The 17781-nt window shown below is 43.2% G+C and overlaps 1 protein-coding gene across 2 annotated transcripts in view; it reads right to left on the bottom strand.

Annotated features, from left to right (window-relative positions):
* Positions 1 to 2873: 2873 nt before the first annotated feature.
* ATP10D (ATPase phospholipid transporting 10D (putative)) overlaps positions 2874 to 17781 on the bottom strand; it is a 99698-nt gene continuing 84790 nt past the window's right edge. Inside the window, exons 20-23 of one of the 2 annotated variants that reach the window (XM_036268420.1) lie at positions 13424 to 13504; positions 12104 to 12208; positions 7637 to 7824; positions 2874 to 4597 (exon numbers count right to left, since the gene is read on the bottom strand). In XM_036268420.1, coding sequence (XP_036124313.1) covers positions 4267 to 4597; positions 7637 to 7824; positions 12104 to 12208; positions 13424 to 13504 — 705 coding nt within the window. In that variant the 3' untranslated portion in view covers positions 2874 to 4266. The remainder of the gene's footprint in view (positions 4598 to 7636; positions 7825 to 12103; positions 12209 to 13423; positions 13505 to 17781) is intronic. The other variant, XM_036268428.1, reaches the window with a different exon arrangement.

The following is a 17781-nucleotide window of genomic DNA, read 5'->3' as shown; positions in this document are numbered from 1 at the left end:
CCAGCCAGCGACTCTCAGAGGGAAGGGCCCCTAGTCCGCGGAGCGCTTCCTGCCGACCCCGGGGACAGCGATGCTCAGCAGCGCACTGCACGCGCCCATGTGTGTTTGGTCTGATGTTATCAGCTTCTTTTTTTTTTTTTTTCTGGCTTTCTTTTTCTCTTGTTTCATGTTCAATGACAGTCTTTTTTAAAAAAGAAGCAAAGCAGATTTGGTTGTTCTGTTAGCCTCACCTTGACTGCTAATGCAAAACTGTCACCTCTGGAGGGTTAGGGTAAGGCAGGCGTGAGGGGAACAACTTCTAAAGGCCCCTTGTCCAGTCACCCAGAGGACGCTGAGATCCGCGCTGACTGATCTTTGCCAGCTTTTGTTTCTCAAGCACAATAGCATAGCGGCAGCTCTCCGAATTAACACTGGTGACTTGCTTTTGATTTATTAAAAGCCAAGATGATTTCCAGGCTTAAATTATTTCCTATTACTCCTCGAAAGTTTGCAAAATGTTGAACTCTTATGAAAGACAGTCAGAGGTGAAGGACAAGGAGCTTCACCTGTGGGTGGCTGCAGTCGTCAGACACACTGAACGCAAAGCTCTGTAGACTTCTGTGTTCGCACTGACATTGCAGGGTTGCCCATTCTGAGCTTAAGCCAAGGTTGTAATGCGGTAGAAAAGTCTCCATAGAACCATCCCTATAGCTGGTGTGTGTTCAGTGTCCATCAGTTGGCTGACTGAGATTTCAGCAACTGGGAAAATATCCATGGGAAATACTTTTATTTTGTTCCTCCTATGTGACAATGAATTTGAGATGATACTTTGCCAAAGGAGAACTTGCTTTAGACTGGAGAGATGCAATTAAAAAAAAAAAAAAAGAAATTGTACCCTCCTCTCAATTAAATATTTTTGTTTGTCCATACTAACAAATACAGAATTGTATCTCAAAGCACAGGAAAACTTTGCATAATTTTGTCATTTCCCTCGAAAGATGTTTAATATCTGGTGCTGCCATCTCTTCCCATTGATAATTAAGATGAAATTTTAAAGATGCTTTTAAGCACTAGGCCACTTCACCCACATCAGTTTCTGAAGTGATTAGTGGTTATTTTTCCACACTGAACAGCTTCAAAATACAAATCATCACCTGTAGCTGATGTAATAAGCCAGGCACCCATTTTGCAACATCCAAACGCCTTTTGAACAAGTAGGATTCTCCACTAACTTCCACCAGCACCCTGGACTGCGTCAGCATCCCACCTGGAGGCCACCTGCATTTTATACCTGTATTTTTGTACTCTTTTCTATGTGTACACATATTTGAAATTCAAAAAGTTGTCTGGACACTTTCCATGCTACCCATCTCTTGTTTGTAGTTTGTATAAACCAACTGAGAATGTGAAACCCAGCAACTGCATTTTGGTCACAAATGTATGAAAGTTGAAGAACATATGTCAGTATGTCAGTTTTGTTCTAGTTGTAGGTACATACTTAATGTAACTACTCACAGCCTTGCTCAACGTATGTTAATTGAAATGTACATGTTGTACTTTAAGTAACCATTGCTACAAATAAAATGGTATAATCTTTTTCCCCTGTGTATATGGAGCATGAATAACAAGTCCCAGAAAATTGTGTCTTCCAATATATTTGGCACTCATCAAAACACCTGTCCTATATCTGACTTTCACAGGAACATGCTCTTTTATGTTCTTCATATGTTTTTACTGGTGTTTAGAAAGAGAGGAAGAGAGAGAGAAACATGGATCGGCAGCCTCCTGCACGCCCCCTGCTGGGGGTTAAGCCTGCAACCCTGGCATGTGCCCTGACAGGGAATCGAACCGGCAACCTTTTGGTGCACAGGATGGCACTGAACCAACTGAGCCACACAGGCCAGGGCTGTTCTTTTATTTTAGATGACAGATAACTCTTTGATTAGTCTCAAGTTAGAGATTGCTAAAACTCCTAAATTACCCATTGACTGTCCAAGGAAAGCTTGAGCCCTGGTAAGAGTGTAAGGCTCTTTAATGTCTAGAGCACATTTGGAAAACTGGTCCAATTCTTTCATAAGTCTTTTGGGGTAAAATTACATCCCAAAATGTATACTATTAATCACTTTTCTTTCGTTACTAGAAGCAATGACATTAATCTCTCAAGATTCAGTGAAATATGCTGAAAATCCAAATGCAACAGTTCAGTAAATGAGATCATTGAAAGGCTTAAGACAGATCCCAGTTCTTTTTCACCTGAGGGCCAGGTGTGTTTAAGAACCCAGAATTTTTCAAAATTTAAAAAATACACTTTAACATCCAGCAATAAAATATAATTTTTGTAGCAAATACATAAATTATACTAGGTATATAAATAGCTTCACCTCTGTTCAGGGCATTGAGTTTGTGTCTAATTTATTTTTTAAAATGTTCAGTTTTCAGTGCTCTTGGGATTTTGGAATTGTGGAACTGCGGCCCATAACATGGACACTCAAGAGTTTCATCTACTCACATGTACAGATACTTGACAGTTTTTCTTAGTCTTTTTGGCTCATTCCTTTTATCTTTAGATTCTAACCTTTTATTTATTCATAAAAATATCTCTATATTTTAATTTATCAGAAGACTTATCTCAGGGAATGAATGCCAACTACTATGAGGATAACAGACGATATAACATCCCTGGTTTTTCCATATAAGGAAAAGCCAAAACAATATGCTGGTAAAAGGTGTACTTTGGGATTTTCCTTCTAAGCTCTGGTGCCAGTTGCAGTTGGGCTCAGCGAGTAGCTACAGGAGTGATGCCAGTTTCCCAGCACACAGTATTTATTAAACCGTTTATTTAAAATAAAAAATATATGAGGAAGCAGAAAGCAACTTCCGTTAGCTACGCGGGATTTTGAAAGTTCTGGAGATGGGTCTCTATAAAAGACTATCTGCAATAATAATAGAAGACTACAGGACAGTGGGCGGCAGGTAGAAGATAAAGCCCTGAGAACAACAGTTTGTCATTAAGACAACTTTGATAAGGAAACAAAACATTAGTGTGAAGATTTCATGAAGGAAATTCTAGGTAATTGGCGGCTGACAATTTTCCGATGAACAGATACAGAATTTTACAAGAACTCAACAAGAATACATGATCTTATAAACAGCTGGCCTTACTTGGTATAAACTAGTTTTGTGTTCCAACGAAAGCCAGCGTACACGATTTGCTACAGCAGTTAACCTGCTACACATATTCCTATTCTAAATGTATTAAAAAACAATTTTTTCTAAGAATCTCATGGAATCCTTCTGAGAACCATCCGTGTTAGTCTTAATTCAAATCTCATTTTTAGAGGTTACAACACCAGAAAGGTTGCATGGTATTGTAAAGACTATGAACCTGCAAATGGCCTCTTGAAGATGGTTTTGACATTGACTGTCTCATTCCGATCAGGCTATTGTCAGTTGTGGAACACGGGGTATTGCCTAATTGGCTACAGGCTAGCTGATTCTGCCTGTCTTTCCCATGGCTTCTGTTCCCCAACTAACATCTGCACACGGGCAGACCCCCAGAAAGGTCTTTCTTTGACTGGAAGCTGGTTCCCGTCACCCAGTGGAACCCTGGCATCCCGCTTGCCCCTTCGTATGAAGACTCCGTGTCAGGAGAACACTGAAATGGGAGGTATGCTAACACTTTCAGTCAGAAGACCAAAAGCATCCTCTCATAGGAAACAAAAGCTATTAATAACAACTATATTTTAAATGGTATCATCATTATCCTATTTTAGGTTTAAAGGGCTCTTGGAATTATTTTCCTCTGGTAATTAACCATTTATAATATATATTTTTTCATGTGGAACTTTGAACTTTAATGAATCTAAAACTACTTATTTTTCTTAATAAAGAAAATCAAATCAGATTGGAGTCTGCTCAAAGCATTTCTCTGGAATCTGAGATCTCACAGTAAAATAAATATATCTCAAATGAATCTCCTTGAAAACATTTATATGTCTAATACAATTAAAATGCTTTTATAAATTCCAAAATGTTTCATAAAAGCATTTGGTTCTGAATTAAATATTTTATTTCCCTAAACTCTGTCCAGGTCAAATTTTATTCTCTTTTACAAATGTATCTATACGTATACAACAGAAGTCATCACATTGGCTTCTCCACACTAGTAAAATATTCATGACCCTTCAGGAAAAATTCAAGTCGTTCTTGCTTGGTAGAGGTGCCTCTTCAAAGTTCCTCTTCCAAACTTGAAGGAATACTTGCAACTCCAAAGAGGGTGTCCTGTTTTTAGCCCTTTGAGGGTCCAGCCATCCCTGAGGTCTTAGTTTCAGAGCAGTCTGAGTCTAAAGCAGTTTCACATACAGATAAGTTTCCTTGCTCAACAGCACGAGAAGTTGCTGACGTCATTGCAAAGACAGCAGAAGGGCCACACGTGGATCCTCTCTCTGACTTGGCAGCTAGGTGGTCAGCATACTTAGATGTCACTTGCCCCATCTTTTCAGCCCCTCTCCACCTTTTGAGGGCTTCAATCCTCTCCTCAGGAGTCAGTCTGTCAAAGTGCATAGCCCTCAGGAGTGGAGACGGAAACAGGGATCCCTGAACAACTCGGCATATAAACCTAGGTTACAAAAGCATCACAGAATTACATTCACCTCAAATGCACCACAGAACACAAAAAAATACTTACCAATTTAGAAATAGTAAAAGGGTCTTATGGCCGCCTTGAGGTAAAAGGGAGTTAAGCAAAATATAAAATGTAGATGATAACAATATTAAAGAAATTAATATTTGTAAAGCTCTTAAGAAAAAGTGAGTGCCTTATGAGTGCTTGTTAAACAAATAAAACAAAAACCTATAATGGTAGAGATACCAATAGTGCTACATCATAGGCGTCATGTTAGGTTAAATAAGAAAGTACATGTAAAGCAGGCACATAGCAAGTGTTCAAAAAAATGTTAGCTATTAATGTCTTATGGCTACTGTAACAAATTACCACAAACTCGTCCTCAAGCTGGCAATGTTTGTGTTGTTATAGCATTCTCAGAAACCTCGTGGGTCACCAATGTATGTCATGGGCATTTACGCCATTAGATAAGAGGGTCTTCCACAGATCTTTCCCGTACGATCCCATCTCCTCTCTTGATGGCTGTAGAGATGGTAGAGGGGACCCATGAATCACACTCCTAATCTTTAGCAAAAGGTTGTCCAACCATACACGTGGCCTCTCTAGAGTGTACTCCTCAAAATCAATCTCCTGATGTTGCAGCTTTTGAAATCTGGATAGGCTGAGGACTTCTTAAACCCAGTTCCTTGTGACTAAACAGTTCTCCTCTCATCTCTTTTCTTTCATAATTTACCATAAGCAACAAGAACAAACCAGGCAAGGCCTTCCATACTTTGCTTGGAAATTTCCTCACACTAAACAGCCAAGTTCACCACTTACAAATTCTGCTTCCACATAACAGTAGCGTTTTTCAGCTACATTGTCTGCCACTGTCTTGCCAAGATCCATTCACCTCCCATGTCCAATACCCTGTTCCTAATTTCATTTTGAGTCCTCGCTGGCAGTGCCTTTAATTTCATATCACCAGCAATGTTCTGTTTATGATAATACACGTTTTCTAAGCTGTTACAGGCTTTCCCCACCATGCTGCTCACTTCCTTCTGAATCCTCACAGCAAAAATGTATGTCCACACTTCTACCTACAGTCTGTTTAGGAGTCCACTATTTCTCTATGATGTGCCTCAAAATTCTCCCAGTCTCTGCCACCACCCAGTTTCAAAGCCACTTCTGCATTTTGGGGTATCTGTCACAGCAGCACCCATCTCCCCCGTTTCAAAACCCGTATGTGTTCCCTGTGGCTGCTGTAACAAGTCCCCACAGTCTTAGTGGCTTATGACAGCAATGTATCCCCTCGTAGCTCTGGAGGCCAGGGATGCTGACAGCAGTTTCTCTGGGCCAAATCCAGGTTTGGAAGGCCCATGCTCCCTCTGGAGAATCCACTCCTTGCTTCTTAGCTCCCGGTGGCTGTCTGCATGCCTCGGGTGATGGCCAAGGACACTGGCTCCATGGTCACAGTGCCGTCTCTGGTTTCTGTCAGCCCTCCCTCTGCCTCTCTCTTATAAGGACACTGTGATTACATCTGAGGCCCACGCAGGCAGTACAGGATATTCTCCCCGTCTCGATCCTTAAGCTAATCCCATCGGCGAAGATCTTTTTGCTGCATAAGCTAACTTTCACAGGTTCTAGGGTTAGGGCGTGGAGATTTTCCAGGTGGTCATTTTTGCAGCCTACCACAGCAATATCAGCTAGAACCGCAGTTAATACTCTTGAAGGAATTTGTGAAGGCTATGAGTTTAAGGTAATTGTTCCTTCATGAGTTCTACAAGCTCATCTCATCGGTATTTTTAATCTGAAAGCAGGTAATACCTGAGCAAACACTCCAGAAGCACCCCCGTTTCAGAGTCATGGTTAAGTATACAACGCTAACCACCACAGAAAGACTCGGGTGGGCTTTCCCCGTGCAGTTCTACAAGGCTGTCGATTAGCAACAAAGGTCTGTGGCCACTGTGCCTTACGACAGTGTTACAGGTCGGGGTTGGCAAACTGTCCCCACGGGCCCGGCAGGCACACCGCAGCTTCGGAGCCAGACAGCCTCCGCTGCGACCAGTCAGCTCTGCTGTGGAACAGAGGCAGCCACAGACAATGATTAATGAGTATGGCCATGTTCCAGTGAGACTTTATTTGCAAAAACAGGCAGCAGGCCAGTTCGAGAATAATATGAAATCACTATTTTGACTCTCATATCTTGTTTAAAAATACAGAACAACTATTTGCTATCGTGTTTTCAGCTGCACAGATGGACTTTATAAAACTGTCAAGAGGAGGAACTCTCCCAGAGTTTACAGAATCCACAGATTAAGAACCCAGGCACACGTCTCGGCCAGTTCCATCCCATGCCACACTAGACATCAGCTGACCTAAAATGGGAAGGACAGACACAATCAAATAAGGAAGGAGAGTTGTAGTTTTGGGTGTTAACCGATTACAGCAGACTGCTACTTGTCCCTCAGGATCCAGTCTCCTCCTCCTTCCTTAGAAATCCCCAGATTTTAGCCTCTCAGAGCCTATATACCAAGGTCCTAGTTAATAGGATATGAGCAATGATGTGTGCAACTTCTGGGTTATACCGTGAGAGAGAGGGAGAGAGACCATAATGGAGGGAAGGGAAGGGAAGGGGAAGGGAGGGGAGGGGAGGGATGGCTCCTCTCTGTTCTCTCTTTCTCCTTTCTCCCGGGCAGCAGCGCTGATGTGCTAAGAGTGAACCACCTTCAGTCATGCAGATGAGGGCAGTGGAAGCCGGCAGAACAAAGAGACACAGGAAAGAATCTAGTCCTTGAATAACCTTGAGAAGCAAAGCTGCCCTATCCCTGTGAACTGGACTACCAACCAGATTAGAGTTTTCCACGAGAGAAATAAATCTACCCTATGCGTAAGCCACTTTGTTCTCTGGCAAAACGGTTAAAAACAATGTTTGAACTAGCACACAGGCTTCTTCACTGCTAGACTGGATGGTCTGTCACCCAGTCTTAGCAGGTGCTTGGAGAACGCGAAGCCTCTGATTTCACTTACTCTCCTGAGGCCACTACAACGCACCTGGGCAGAAGGGCAGTGCAGGTTGCGAGGACACAGACGAAGTAGAACACCGGGTCCAGCAGGTGCTCCTGCATAATCCCGTAGGGGTTGGAGGGTGGGTTGCAAGTCACACACATGGCTCCAAAGGCCAAGGCAAAGAAGAAATAAGACAAGATGCTCCCAACGATCACCAGCATGTGGATCCAAGTCTGCAAGACAAGAAGCACAGGGACATGAGCCCCCTCACGCGCAGGGTCTTGCAGCTGCGTTGTAGAGACATATGTCTAAGCAGTGGGTGAACTGCGTAAGACACCTCGATGAACAACCACAAAAATGCCGAAGGGCTAAGACAGGAGCATCTTCCATGAACAGCTCGCGTCACTGTTTAAATTCTGTAGAACTAAGTCAAAATGACCAAAAGGTAATTCTGATGACTAATTTATTCGGTATTGTCTAAGAACCATGAGGTGTTTGGATTTTCTCCTTAATTTTTTCTCATATAGTCTCCCTCACTCGTCTGTGTCTTCGTTAAGGTAATACCTCAATCCAGTGAACCTCGAACTTCGCCCATTCACATTGCGGTAAATGTTGCTCACCAGTATTCTCATTCTTTCCCCCAAATAAGCTTTCGGAAGGGTTGTACTAAGCCCGTTCCCGTGAAAGCAAGCCAGGCCACGCGCCTGGCTGTGAGCACTGCAGTGTGAATGAAGGGCCACGCACAAGGTTCGGGTTGGAAGGAGGAGCTGGGGTGCAGTTTGCTGTGCCGTCTCCTTTCCTGCCATGTTGACCAAGAAGTTCCCCTGGGGAACAATCCAGATGGCAGAGGGCAAGGCTCTGGGCCACCCCTCAGAACACTTGTTCTAGAGCTGTCTAGAACCTTCGTCAACTATACACATGCAAGAAATACGTCTCTGTGGATCACAGCATAACCTAGCCACCTTCCTATCCATGTGTAGCCTGCAATCCTGTTTATTAAAAACATTTTTCTCTAAAATAGCTCACTTCTTAATTAACTTTATCTAGAAAAAGCAGCAGATTTACAACTTTACATGTAACATTAGCATTACATGTCACAATAGTGCTGAGTCTGGAGACTGGTCTGTTTTTATTACAAAGGGAAATAAGCAAGAATCGTGGTGATAAAACTTAATAGCCCCAAACAGACGTCTTCTCAGACGTAATCCGAAGTACGACAAGGAAAGCACCTCCGCATCGGGCAGCCTGCAATGTGCTCGGAGCTGCGCACGCGGCCCCGCCCACGTCACCTGCACACCTCGGAGCTCGGTGCAGGCCCTGGGGAAGCCTTCACTCATCTTTTTATTTTCCATTGTTACAATTTTCAAGCAGCAATTTTCTCCTTCACGCTTAACCTTGCAAAGTATTTCCCATGGTCGGTATCTTCACAGGAGTCACAAAGAGTGCCCTTTTTTTTGTAAAAAGTACAAACTGCTGCTCTAGTAGGTTTGGCTCGGCAGTTAGAGCGTCGGCCTGCGGACCAGAGAGACCCGGGTTCGGTTCCCACTAAGGGCATGTACCTCGGTTGCAGTTTGTCCCTGGCCTGGTTGGGGTCGTGTGGATGGCAGCCAGTTGATGTGTCTCTCTCACATCGATGTTTCTCTCTCTCTCTTCCTCCCTCTCTCCCTCCTGCTCTATCTGAAGATGAATGCAAAAATGTCCTCGGGTGAGAATAAAAAAAAAAGTACAAACTGCTTCGAAAATGTGGGCTAAATCCTTGAGATCATCACACCTCTAAAACAATGATGTCTTTTGCTTTCTTTCTCAAAGGGCTTCCTTTCCATTGAGCCCCGCTGCCCAAGGGTGAACATGTGCCCTGGCGGGTGAGACAGTGCCTTCGTGGGGTGGACACATCAGAGCAAACTGGTACACGAAGTCACAGTCAAGGGAAACCGGGTGAAAACCAGCAGGGAGGTGGAGGCGGTGGGAGATGTGAGCAAGAGGCAAAGGCGAACCGGCTCCGAGTCTCCGAATGGCTGCCTGACTGACAAGGAAGCTCCGGAGGCCCTGGGCGTAACAAACAGCGAATTCTTATGCCAGGGAGAAACTATGATTAAAGAACTACTTCTTCTGGCCCGAGAAACAACACTCGAACGATGCACCCTCCATACAGTAGCCGTGGCTCTTCCTGGTGCTTCGCGTGTGCTTCCCCCCTTGGTGAGGACACCCGGCGTCACGCGCCGTCCTGGCAACGGCCCCCTCTGGCCAGGCCTGCGATGGGAGCCAAGGACACGGAACCCGTCACCACGGAACAAACGGAGAGCACAACGAGGCGAGAGCAGAAGGAGAACGGCTGGAGCCGGTTCGGAACCGAGAGCCACCCTGCCAGCCTGCCCGTTACCTTCTGTCCCCTGGGCCCCAGAGCCACTGTGCTGCCTCAGGGTGTCTTCATTTTGTTTGTTTGTTTTACAATGGCTCTTCAAGATATTTAAAAAAAAATTTTTTTTTCTTTATTGACTTTATAGAGAGAGAAAGGGAGAGGGAGAGCGAGATGGAAACATAGATGAGAGAGAACATCGATTGGCCGCCTCCTGCATGCCGCCCACTGGGGTCGGTCCTACAACCTGGGCATGTGCCCTGACCAGGAATCGAACCGGCGACCTCTTTGTGCATGGGTTGATGCTCAACCACTGAGCCACACCAGCTGGGCTCTTCAAGATATTTTTAATCACTTTCTATTTGCTCAGGTTAGCCAGACAGATTGCTGTGCTCATTACCAGTGAATTCAGACTGACACACTTTACGTGTTAGATCCTTCAGAATACTCTTAAGTGTCAGAGTTTAAGACACTTTCTTAGGCAGTAACCAAAAGTACTTACGCAACTGCGTAACAATGAAGTTAACAGATAAAACCATGCTATTTTAATTCTAGAATTCCTTTTATTCTCCTCACCTGGTATTTTCAGACACTAACCTTTCAGTATACTTTAGGCTTGTAAGCAGGTTATGGCAAAGTAAGGAATTCCAAACATACTCTAGCCCATTTTAGAAATCATGATCGTTTCATAATAATAGCTCATGTGACATTTTAGACTATAACCTCATTTAACTACTTCTGTCTAAAATGCATCACTATCAGGGGAGGACACATACCCTAGTCACTGGTTAGTCAGTTAATCGTTCATTTACCCATTCAAGTGTTTCTTGAGCACATACTGTGTGCCAGTCTTGCCACAGATACTGGTATACAGTGGTGAACAAAATACATGTGAACCCTGCCCGCAAAGAGATAATAATGTAATGCAGAAGAGAAACATCCATCAGACAATTACATAAAGAAATTAATAATTATAAATTATTATTAGAGCCATGAATAAAAAAAGAGGCTGAGAAGAGAAAACTGGATGTTTAGGGAAAGGCCCTTGGGGGAAACAGCATTTTTGCTGAGCCCTAAAATGAGCTGGGAAAACGAGGGCTCCGAGAGGGATCAGGGACAGTTCCCCTCAGAAGATACGGTAAATGCCAAGGTGCTGATGTGGAATAAGCTCAAGTATCTGAGAAGCTGACAGAGAGACAGTGTGGTTCCGTCCCATGCACAGTGGACATGAGGTTGGCGAGAGAAACAGAGGCATCACCGCGTGAAGCCTTACAGGCCATCTGTGGGCTTTGATATTTTATCACAAGTATATCGGGAAACCATGTAAGGATTTTAACCGAAGAAGAGCACAAAGATACAATTATGTCTCAAAGGATGATTCTGGGAGTTTTGTAGAGAAGGGCTGGAGGAGTCAGGGCAGAGGAGGGAAGACCAAAGAGGGGTAGCAATGGTCCGGGAGACGCAGTGACTGACGGCAGCAGTCGATGCCCACAGGACCGAGTGAGCAGCGCCCACAGTCCCAGAGGCAGTCCACCTGGCAGAGGTGGGGGGGCTGGCTCGTCTGCAAAGGGAAGTGTGCAGTCAAGCACTCATTAGCTGAATCCCACACACCAGCTTTGCCGCCACCTTGCCATCATTTTGATGAAAAGGCTTAACTTTATCATTAAGTCAACAACTAAGTTAAAAAAACCCTAGATTTAAGTGCGTGGTAGAAATTCTGGAGGAAGAAAAGGATATTTATTTTGCATGATAAGAAAAGCATAAAACCATCACTTACTAACTAAAGTCAGTCTACCAGGATTATGGCATAACACCTTTTTTTATTTTGGTTGAAAGGCATTGTCTTGGTCTCGAAGAATGCTGGCCACAGAAGGGTAATTGTTTCTCCAGCCTCACTCACCCCTCCATGAACTGTCATCCACCACAGATACCACCAAGGGAAGCAGGCAGGTGTGTTCCCCTTTCCCTTGCTGATCATGGCACTCAACAATCAACAATCGACCAGCCATGATCACCCTTCTTCCATGGAGTCATCACTCTCCTCGTTACCACCCGTCTTCTAGGCACAAAGGGCTCAGCAGGGTCACTGCTAACAGAAGACATCTGCCCGGGCACAGAGAGCTCCAGGCTCCTTCAGAAGCAGGAAATCCACTCACCAAACTCTTGCTTTCAATGACCAGGTGAAGGAGAATGATGAACAGAGCAGCTGTGTTCAGGGGGTTCCCGAATGTAAAGATGTCAATGTCTGAGCCCCGGTAGGTCTACAGAGAGAGGACAGCAGGTGGTCAACTTGGACAGTTGTGCATACTCACTGGTGTGAGCATCGTCACTTTAGTCTACAGCTCAGCTGAGCACTGAGTCTCTTTTACACTGTTCCTAATAACTGGTCATTTAGGACCAACCTGAACATTTCTAGAAAAGAAAGGCCGCTTTCTCTCAGACAGGCCATCTAATCTGTGAACTTTTCAGTTGGAATTTCTCTTTATTCTGAACCATAATTCATCTTCCTGGAAACTTTTACACATACTTCTCGCTCTTTAAGGTGTGGAGAAATATAAAATATGTTCCACTTAACAGAGCTGCAAACCTTTGAAACCGCTACTATGGCGAAACTGAGTCTCTATCTATGCTAAGTAAATATCCTCTCCTCTTCTACATATGTTTCCAACTTCTTAAATCATTCCTCACATGATACAATTTTCTGATCTTTTAAAATTCTAGTTATTCTTTCCTGAACACACTTCAGAGAGCTTATCTATATTGTTCTTGAAACACAGTTTATCAAGAATGTTCTACATGAGAAAAGTCAAGTCATTTTATTTGAATAAAGAACTCAGGAATAGAAACTGTTAACTTGGAGACAGTTGTCATTTTCATTCTACTGAACTTTATTAACAGCATCCATGACCTAACTACCGTTTCCTCCCGGGTGGTAGGCATGATGGGCGGCTGCGTCACGCTGCTGTGCTGGGCGTTGGCCTAAATGTTTAAATTAATGTTTGCACATGCTTTGCTTAGTTACATTTCTTCCATTCTTTATTTGTAAAACGGGGTTTTTTACTTATGGGGAGACTATTTATAAGGGCTTAAATTTAATACTCTTAATGTCATCCTGGAAGACTCAGCCCAGCACTAATAACAGATTTCATATTCTGGCTTGGCCACTCTGATTTTGGCTCACCTAATTATATAGCCAGACTGTCAATTTTATTTAAATCATTAACAAAAATTATCAAGCAATGAAGGACCAAAGAGGACTTAAGAGGACTCAACTAGGCACTTCTTTCCAAATTGAATCCATTATCTAACACATACTTTTTAGGGGCGGGAATTATAATTTAGTCAGTTGATAATCAATTTGGTTCTGTGAGCAATCTGCCCTAATACAGCCATTCTGTATGCTAATACAGCTACAAAGTACAAAGAAACATCATAGATTCATTAATAACAAATCCTTTGAGTGAACAAGGACTCACGTAGTAAGGCACAAAGAAGCAGACCAGGCTTTGATAAAAGGCATCCAGCAAGGTGATCCAGAAGGTGAGGGGTAAATAGGCCTGAAAATGAAACAGATATTAAAGAGGGAGTAAGATTAATAAGGGTCAGGCAGAGTCGAGGAACAATACAAACCAGTACTTCGCTTATGTGGGAGAAAACCATATCCCTTCATTCTTTCACTCACAAAACGGGTGGGGTTTGTAAATAGTGGTAGAAGAATGTGGGGTGACACTGAATAAGATAAGTTCACAGGAGGGAAAAACCCTTGAAGGAACCCTTTTAAATTGGGTTGCTTTAATCATCGGATCAAACTTAAATCTACCTCAAATAGGGAGAATAGTACTAATTTCCTATTAGTCAGAAAATACTATTTCAAAAACTTCAAATTCATTTATCTCTATCTCTACCACACTCTTCATTCTAACTCATCATCAACTCTATAACTGACTGGATAGCCACCTAACTAGTCTCTTTGCTTCCTCTCCTACCTTTATTCCCACAGTAGCCAAATGTTGTTGTTTTTTTATCATTATAAATCAGGTCATACCATCTCCCTAATTAATCAAAGTGACCTCCTTCTATTCCTCCATAACTTCCCACTGCATTTCCAATACAATCTAAGCTCCTTCCCATAGCCTATAAGGGCCTGCGTGATCTGCCCACTGGAGCGCCTGCTCTCCAGGGTCACCCCTATGATTCTGACCCTCATTCCCATGCTCCCACCCTGTAAAATTCATTCTGTTCCTCAAACATGCCAAATCCATCGTTCCCTTGAGTCTTCACCTGTACTATTCCCTCTGCCCGAAATTTTTTGCCCTGGATCTCCCATACAGCCAGTTCTTTCACTGTTCACAACCCAGCTCAAATACACTTCCTCAGAGAGGCACGCCCAGACCAGTCTAACAGTAATGCCCACTCCATCATTTACTACCGCAGCATCCTTGGAAGTCTCTCATCACCATAAAAATAATCTTACGTGTTTACCTAATGATTTTCTGGTTCTCAAGAGAATGCAAGTTTTACAGAGTGGGATTCTGATTCTTTAACTCAAATGTTTAAAACAGTACCTGGCACGGAGCAGGTAGTCAACAAACACTTGTTGGATTAATAAACTGCTCTTATGTAACTTTTCATGTGTTAAACTGCTTTGTACCAAAAGCTTATAGAACGAAGCAGAAAGATCAAGTAGAGACACTAGTCATGAGTGATTGAAAACAGGTTTTCAAACAAGACAACTCGACTGCATGGTAATGTGTGTGTGGAAGGATTCGGAGGCTGCATTCGGACCAGTGTGTTATGATTGATTAATGATGCCTGCGTGGACAACAATGACATTACAAGTAGCATATTTTTGAATTGGTCTTCAATTTTCTTAACATGTTCTTAGTTTTATTCCCTTCTAAATGCAAAGAGAGGCTGAAATTTCCTTGAAAATGTCCAATTGTCTTCTAAAGAACAGAGCTTTATAAATAAACAAATTCTCCATATTCTTCCCTCCACTCTTTAAAAGACTACACTTGTAATTTTTATGTCTATTTTTTTTTTTTTTTTTGGTAAATCTTTTTGTCCTCTGGAAAAGCAAACAATGAGGATTCATTTTTTCCAGTCAAATTTCCTCTGCATCTTCTTTTACTATTTCCTCAATGGGAGTGATGGAATCTTCCTTTCTTCATGTGAGTGTCCACAAAGTCCAGGCAGAAGCACAATCGAATGGTGGGAAAGAATACAGCAGAATCAAAGGGGCAACCAAAATGCCATTAGACAAGAGAGACAATTTGGGGACAAGTTGAAATACAACTTCATGCTTCTTGGAAAAAAGGTTGCTCAAAAAACCTAGAGAAACAAGGTAAAAAAAAATACAAGTTCTCTACACTCATGTGAGTAAGAAGACTGAAGGATGCAGCGAGAGAAGGGTCAAGGACAAGATAAACGAGAGGCTGAAGGGAGTTACTCATGAGATCTCCTGGAAACTGAAAGGCAAAATCTGGACATGAAGTCAAAGCCAAAGAAGAAGCCCGTGAGGGTGACGAGAGGTGGGTAACAGAGAACTGCTTCTGGGAAGCCTTTGCCTGCAGCCTTCCAGAACCATCTCCTTTGGAGGAGAGATTCTATGACCCTGGAAGGTAAAGTCAATGAAGTCAATTACCTTTTATCAATAGCCATGTGCTGGGATCTGCCTATTATCATGTAGTATAAAACTGGCCAGCTCAATAGAACAATGTTTGCAAAGGATTGATAGCAGGGTTCAACAATAGGAAACAATCACCTCACCCCTTCCAAGAATAAGGACCAAATATAATCCTTAGCTTATACAAACAAGCTTTTAAAACACCAGCTATGAAACTTCCAAAGGGCCCTCCTTCACCACTTTCTCTAGTGAACCTGGAATTTAACCTAGGCTAGGGTGCAGGACAACCTTCACTAATATCACCTGCACATTCCTGCATCCTGGCCTTGAACTTGAAGTCAGATTGGACATCTTTAGGACAACCCCATGTTGTGAGTTGATCTGAATGGACTGGATGACAGTAGGGGATTCTAAGGACTTCTTCTTGCCTGAAAGCTGAGTGTGACTTCTCTGTGCTGACTGCTCCACATGTCCCAAGGACATTAAATTACTCTCCCTTCCGGAAGGGCCGTTCAAGCCAGAATAAAGTTGGACTCATGAAAATAAATGTATCATTTTAAATTTGAGATTTTCTCTAACTTCTGGTTAATTTGGGGAGTTAAAATAAAACAATACTAATGCCCTGGCCAGTTTTGCTCAGTGGTTGAAGCATCATCCTGTAGAGTTGATTCCAGTCAAGGGCATGTACCTTGGTTGAGGTTCGATCCCCAGTCCTGGTTGGGGTTGTGTGGGAGACAACCAATTGGTGTGTGTCTCTCTCACATCGATATTTCTCTCTCTCCTCTCTCCCTCCCACTCTATCTGAAAAATCAGTGAAAAATATCCTTGGGTAAGGATTAAATATATATAAAACAATATTAAGAGCTAGAACTTTTATACATACTATCTTCCTTAATCCTCACACCTTCTCTATAAAGTAAAGAAAATGAAGGGCAGGCAAGTTCAATAACTTACTAAGGTCACACACCACGGAAACAGAATTTAAACCCACACTAAACATAATGCATAACTTTTTTGTTTTTTTAATCCTCACTTAGAGACTGGAAGGGGAAGAGAGGGGGGGGAGAGGGGGAGGGAGAGAGAGAAACATCGAACAGTTGCCTTCCACAGGCACCCTAACCAGGAATCAAACCCACAACCCAGGTATGTGCCCTGACTGGGAATCGAACAAGCAACCTTTTGGTGCACAGGATAACACCAATCAACTGAGCCACACCGGCTGGGCCATAATTTCTAACATGTGCTGATCTGCGTCACTGTTTTAACAGCAACTGAAGCCCAACACACAGATTTCATATGGTGGGTCTCAGTACTGTCTGTCCAGTCCTTCTACAGGAAACCCTTCTTCCCAGTCCTGTCCACGTGGTTCAGCCCTTAAGAGGAATGACACATGGCCCAGGCCTGGTCAATGAGAAATCCGTCTTTCTAGCCACAGTGATGAATACAGAAAAAGGCATGAGACTCCATCTTGGCCAATGAATTATAAGATCACTGGACATGAGGACATTTACAGTTGCTTTAAGAATAACAGTGTTCTGTCACTATTACACCTGGATTTTGCAGCTATGTGAACCATTTAATTTCCCTTTCTCATTAGGCCAATGTGAGCTGTTTTTTGTCACTTGTAACTGAAACAGTCTTGACTAACAGAGTCCTCTTCTCAAGACTAGAATATCTGACTAGCCTGACCCCTCAGCAGTGTCCATGTCTAGGTGTCTTTAGGCTACTGGTCCACCGTGATGCTGACAATGCACTTGTGAGAGCACTCTGGATTTGTGGCACCAAGCACCTCGGGGGGTGTGGTTCACCCGCCCCATGCCCTCGCTCTGGGACCTGGGCAAAGTGCTCAGCGCCTCCCTGTGCCTGGCTTTCCTCACCACAATGTGGATAAAGAGAGCTTCATCTTGCAGGGGCATGTTGAGGATTAGATTTATGTATGTTATGCCCAGAAAACAGTGCCTGACATATAGGAGGCATGACATAAATGCTCCCAAGTGCAATACTTATGTTGGTTATTATTAATTTTGTGGAAGATGAACTAGAAAGAAGAATTTTGTGGTAGGTAACTCAGTTAATCTGCAACTACAATACTCTAAGAGCATAAGGGAGTGAGGGAGGATGGAGAGAGGCGGACAGACAGAAGTGACATGTCCCTGGCAGACCGACAGGACTCTAAGATCCACAGAGCGAGGTGCAGCACGGCTTCAG

Source organism: Molossus molossus, unplaced genomic scaffold (genome assembly GCF_014108415.1).
Source record: "Molossus molossus isolate mMolMol1 unplaced genomic scaffold, mMolMol1.p scaffold_m16_p_1, whole genome shotgun sequence".
Lineage (NCBI taxonomy): Eukaryota > Metazoa > Chordata > Mammalia > Chiroptera > Molossidae > Molossus > Molossus molossus.
Note: the sequence above shows the minus strand (reverse complement) of the source record. Positions and strands in the feature narration are given on the sequence as shown.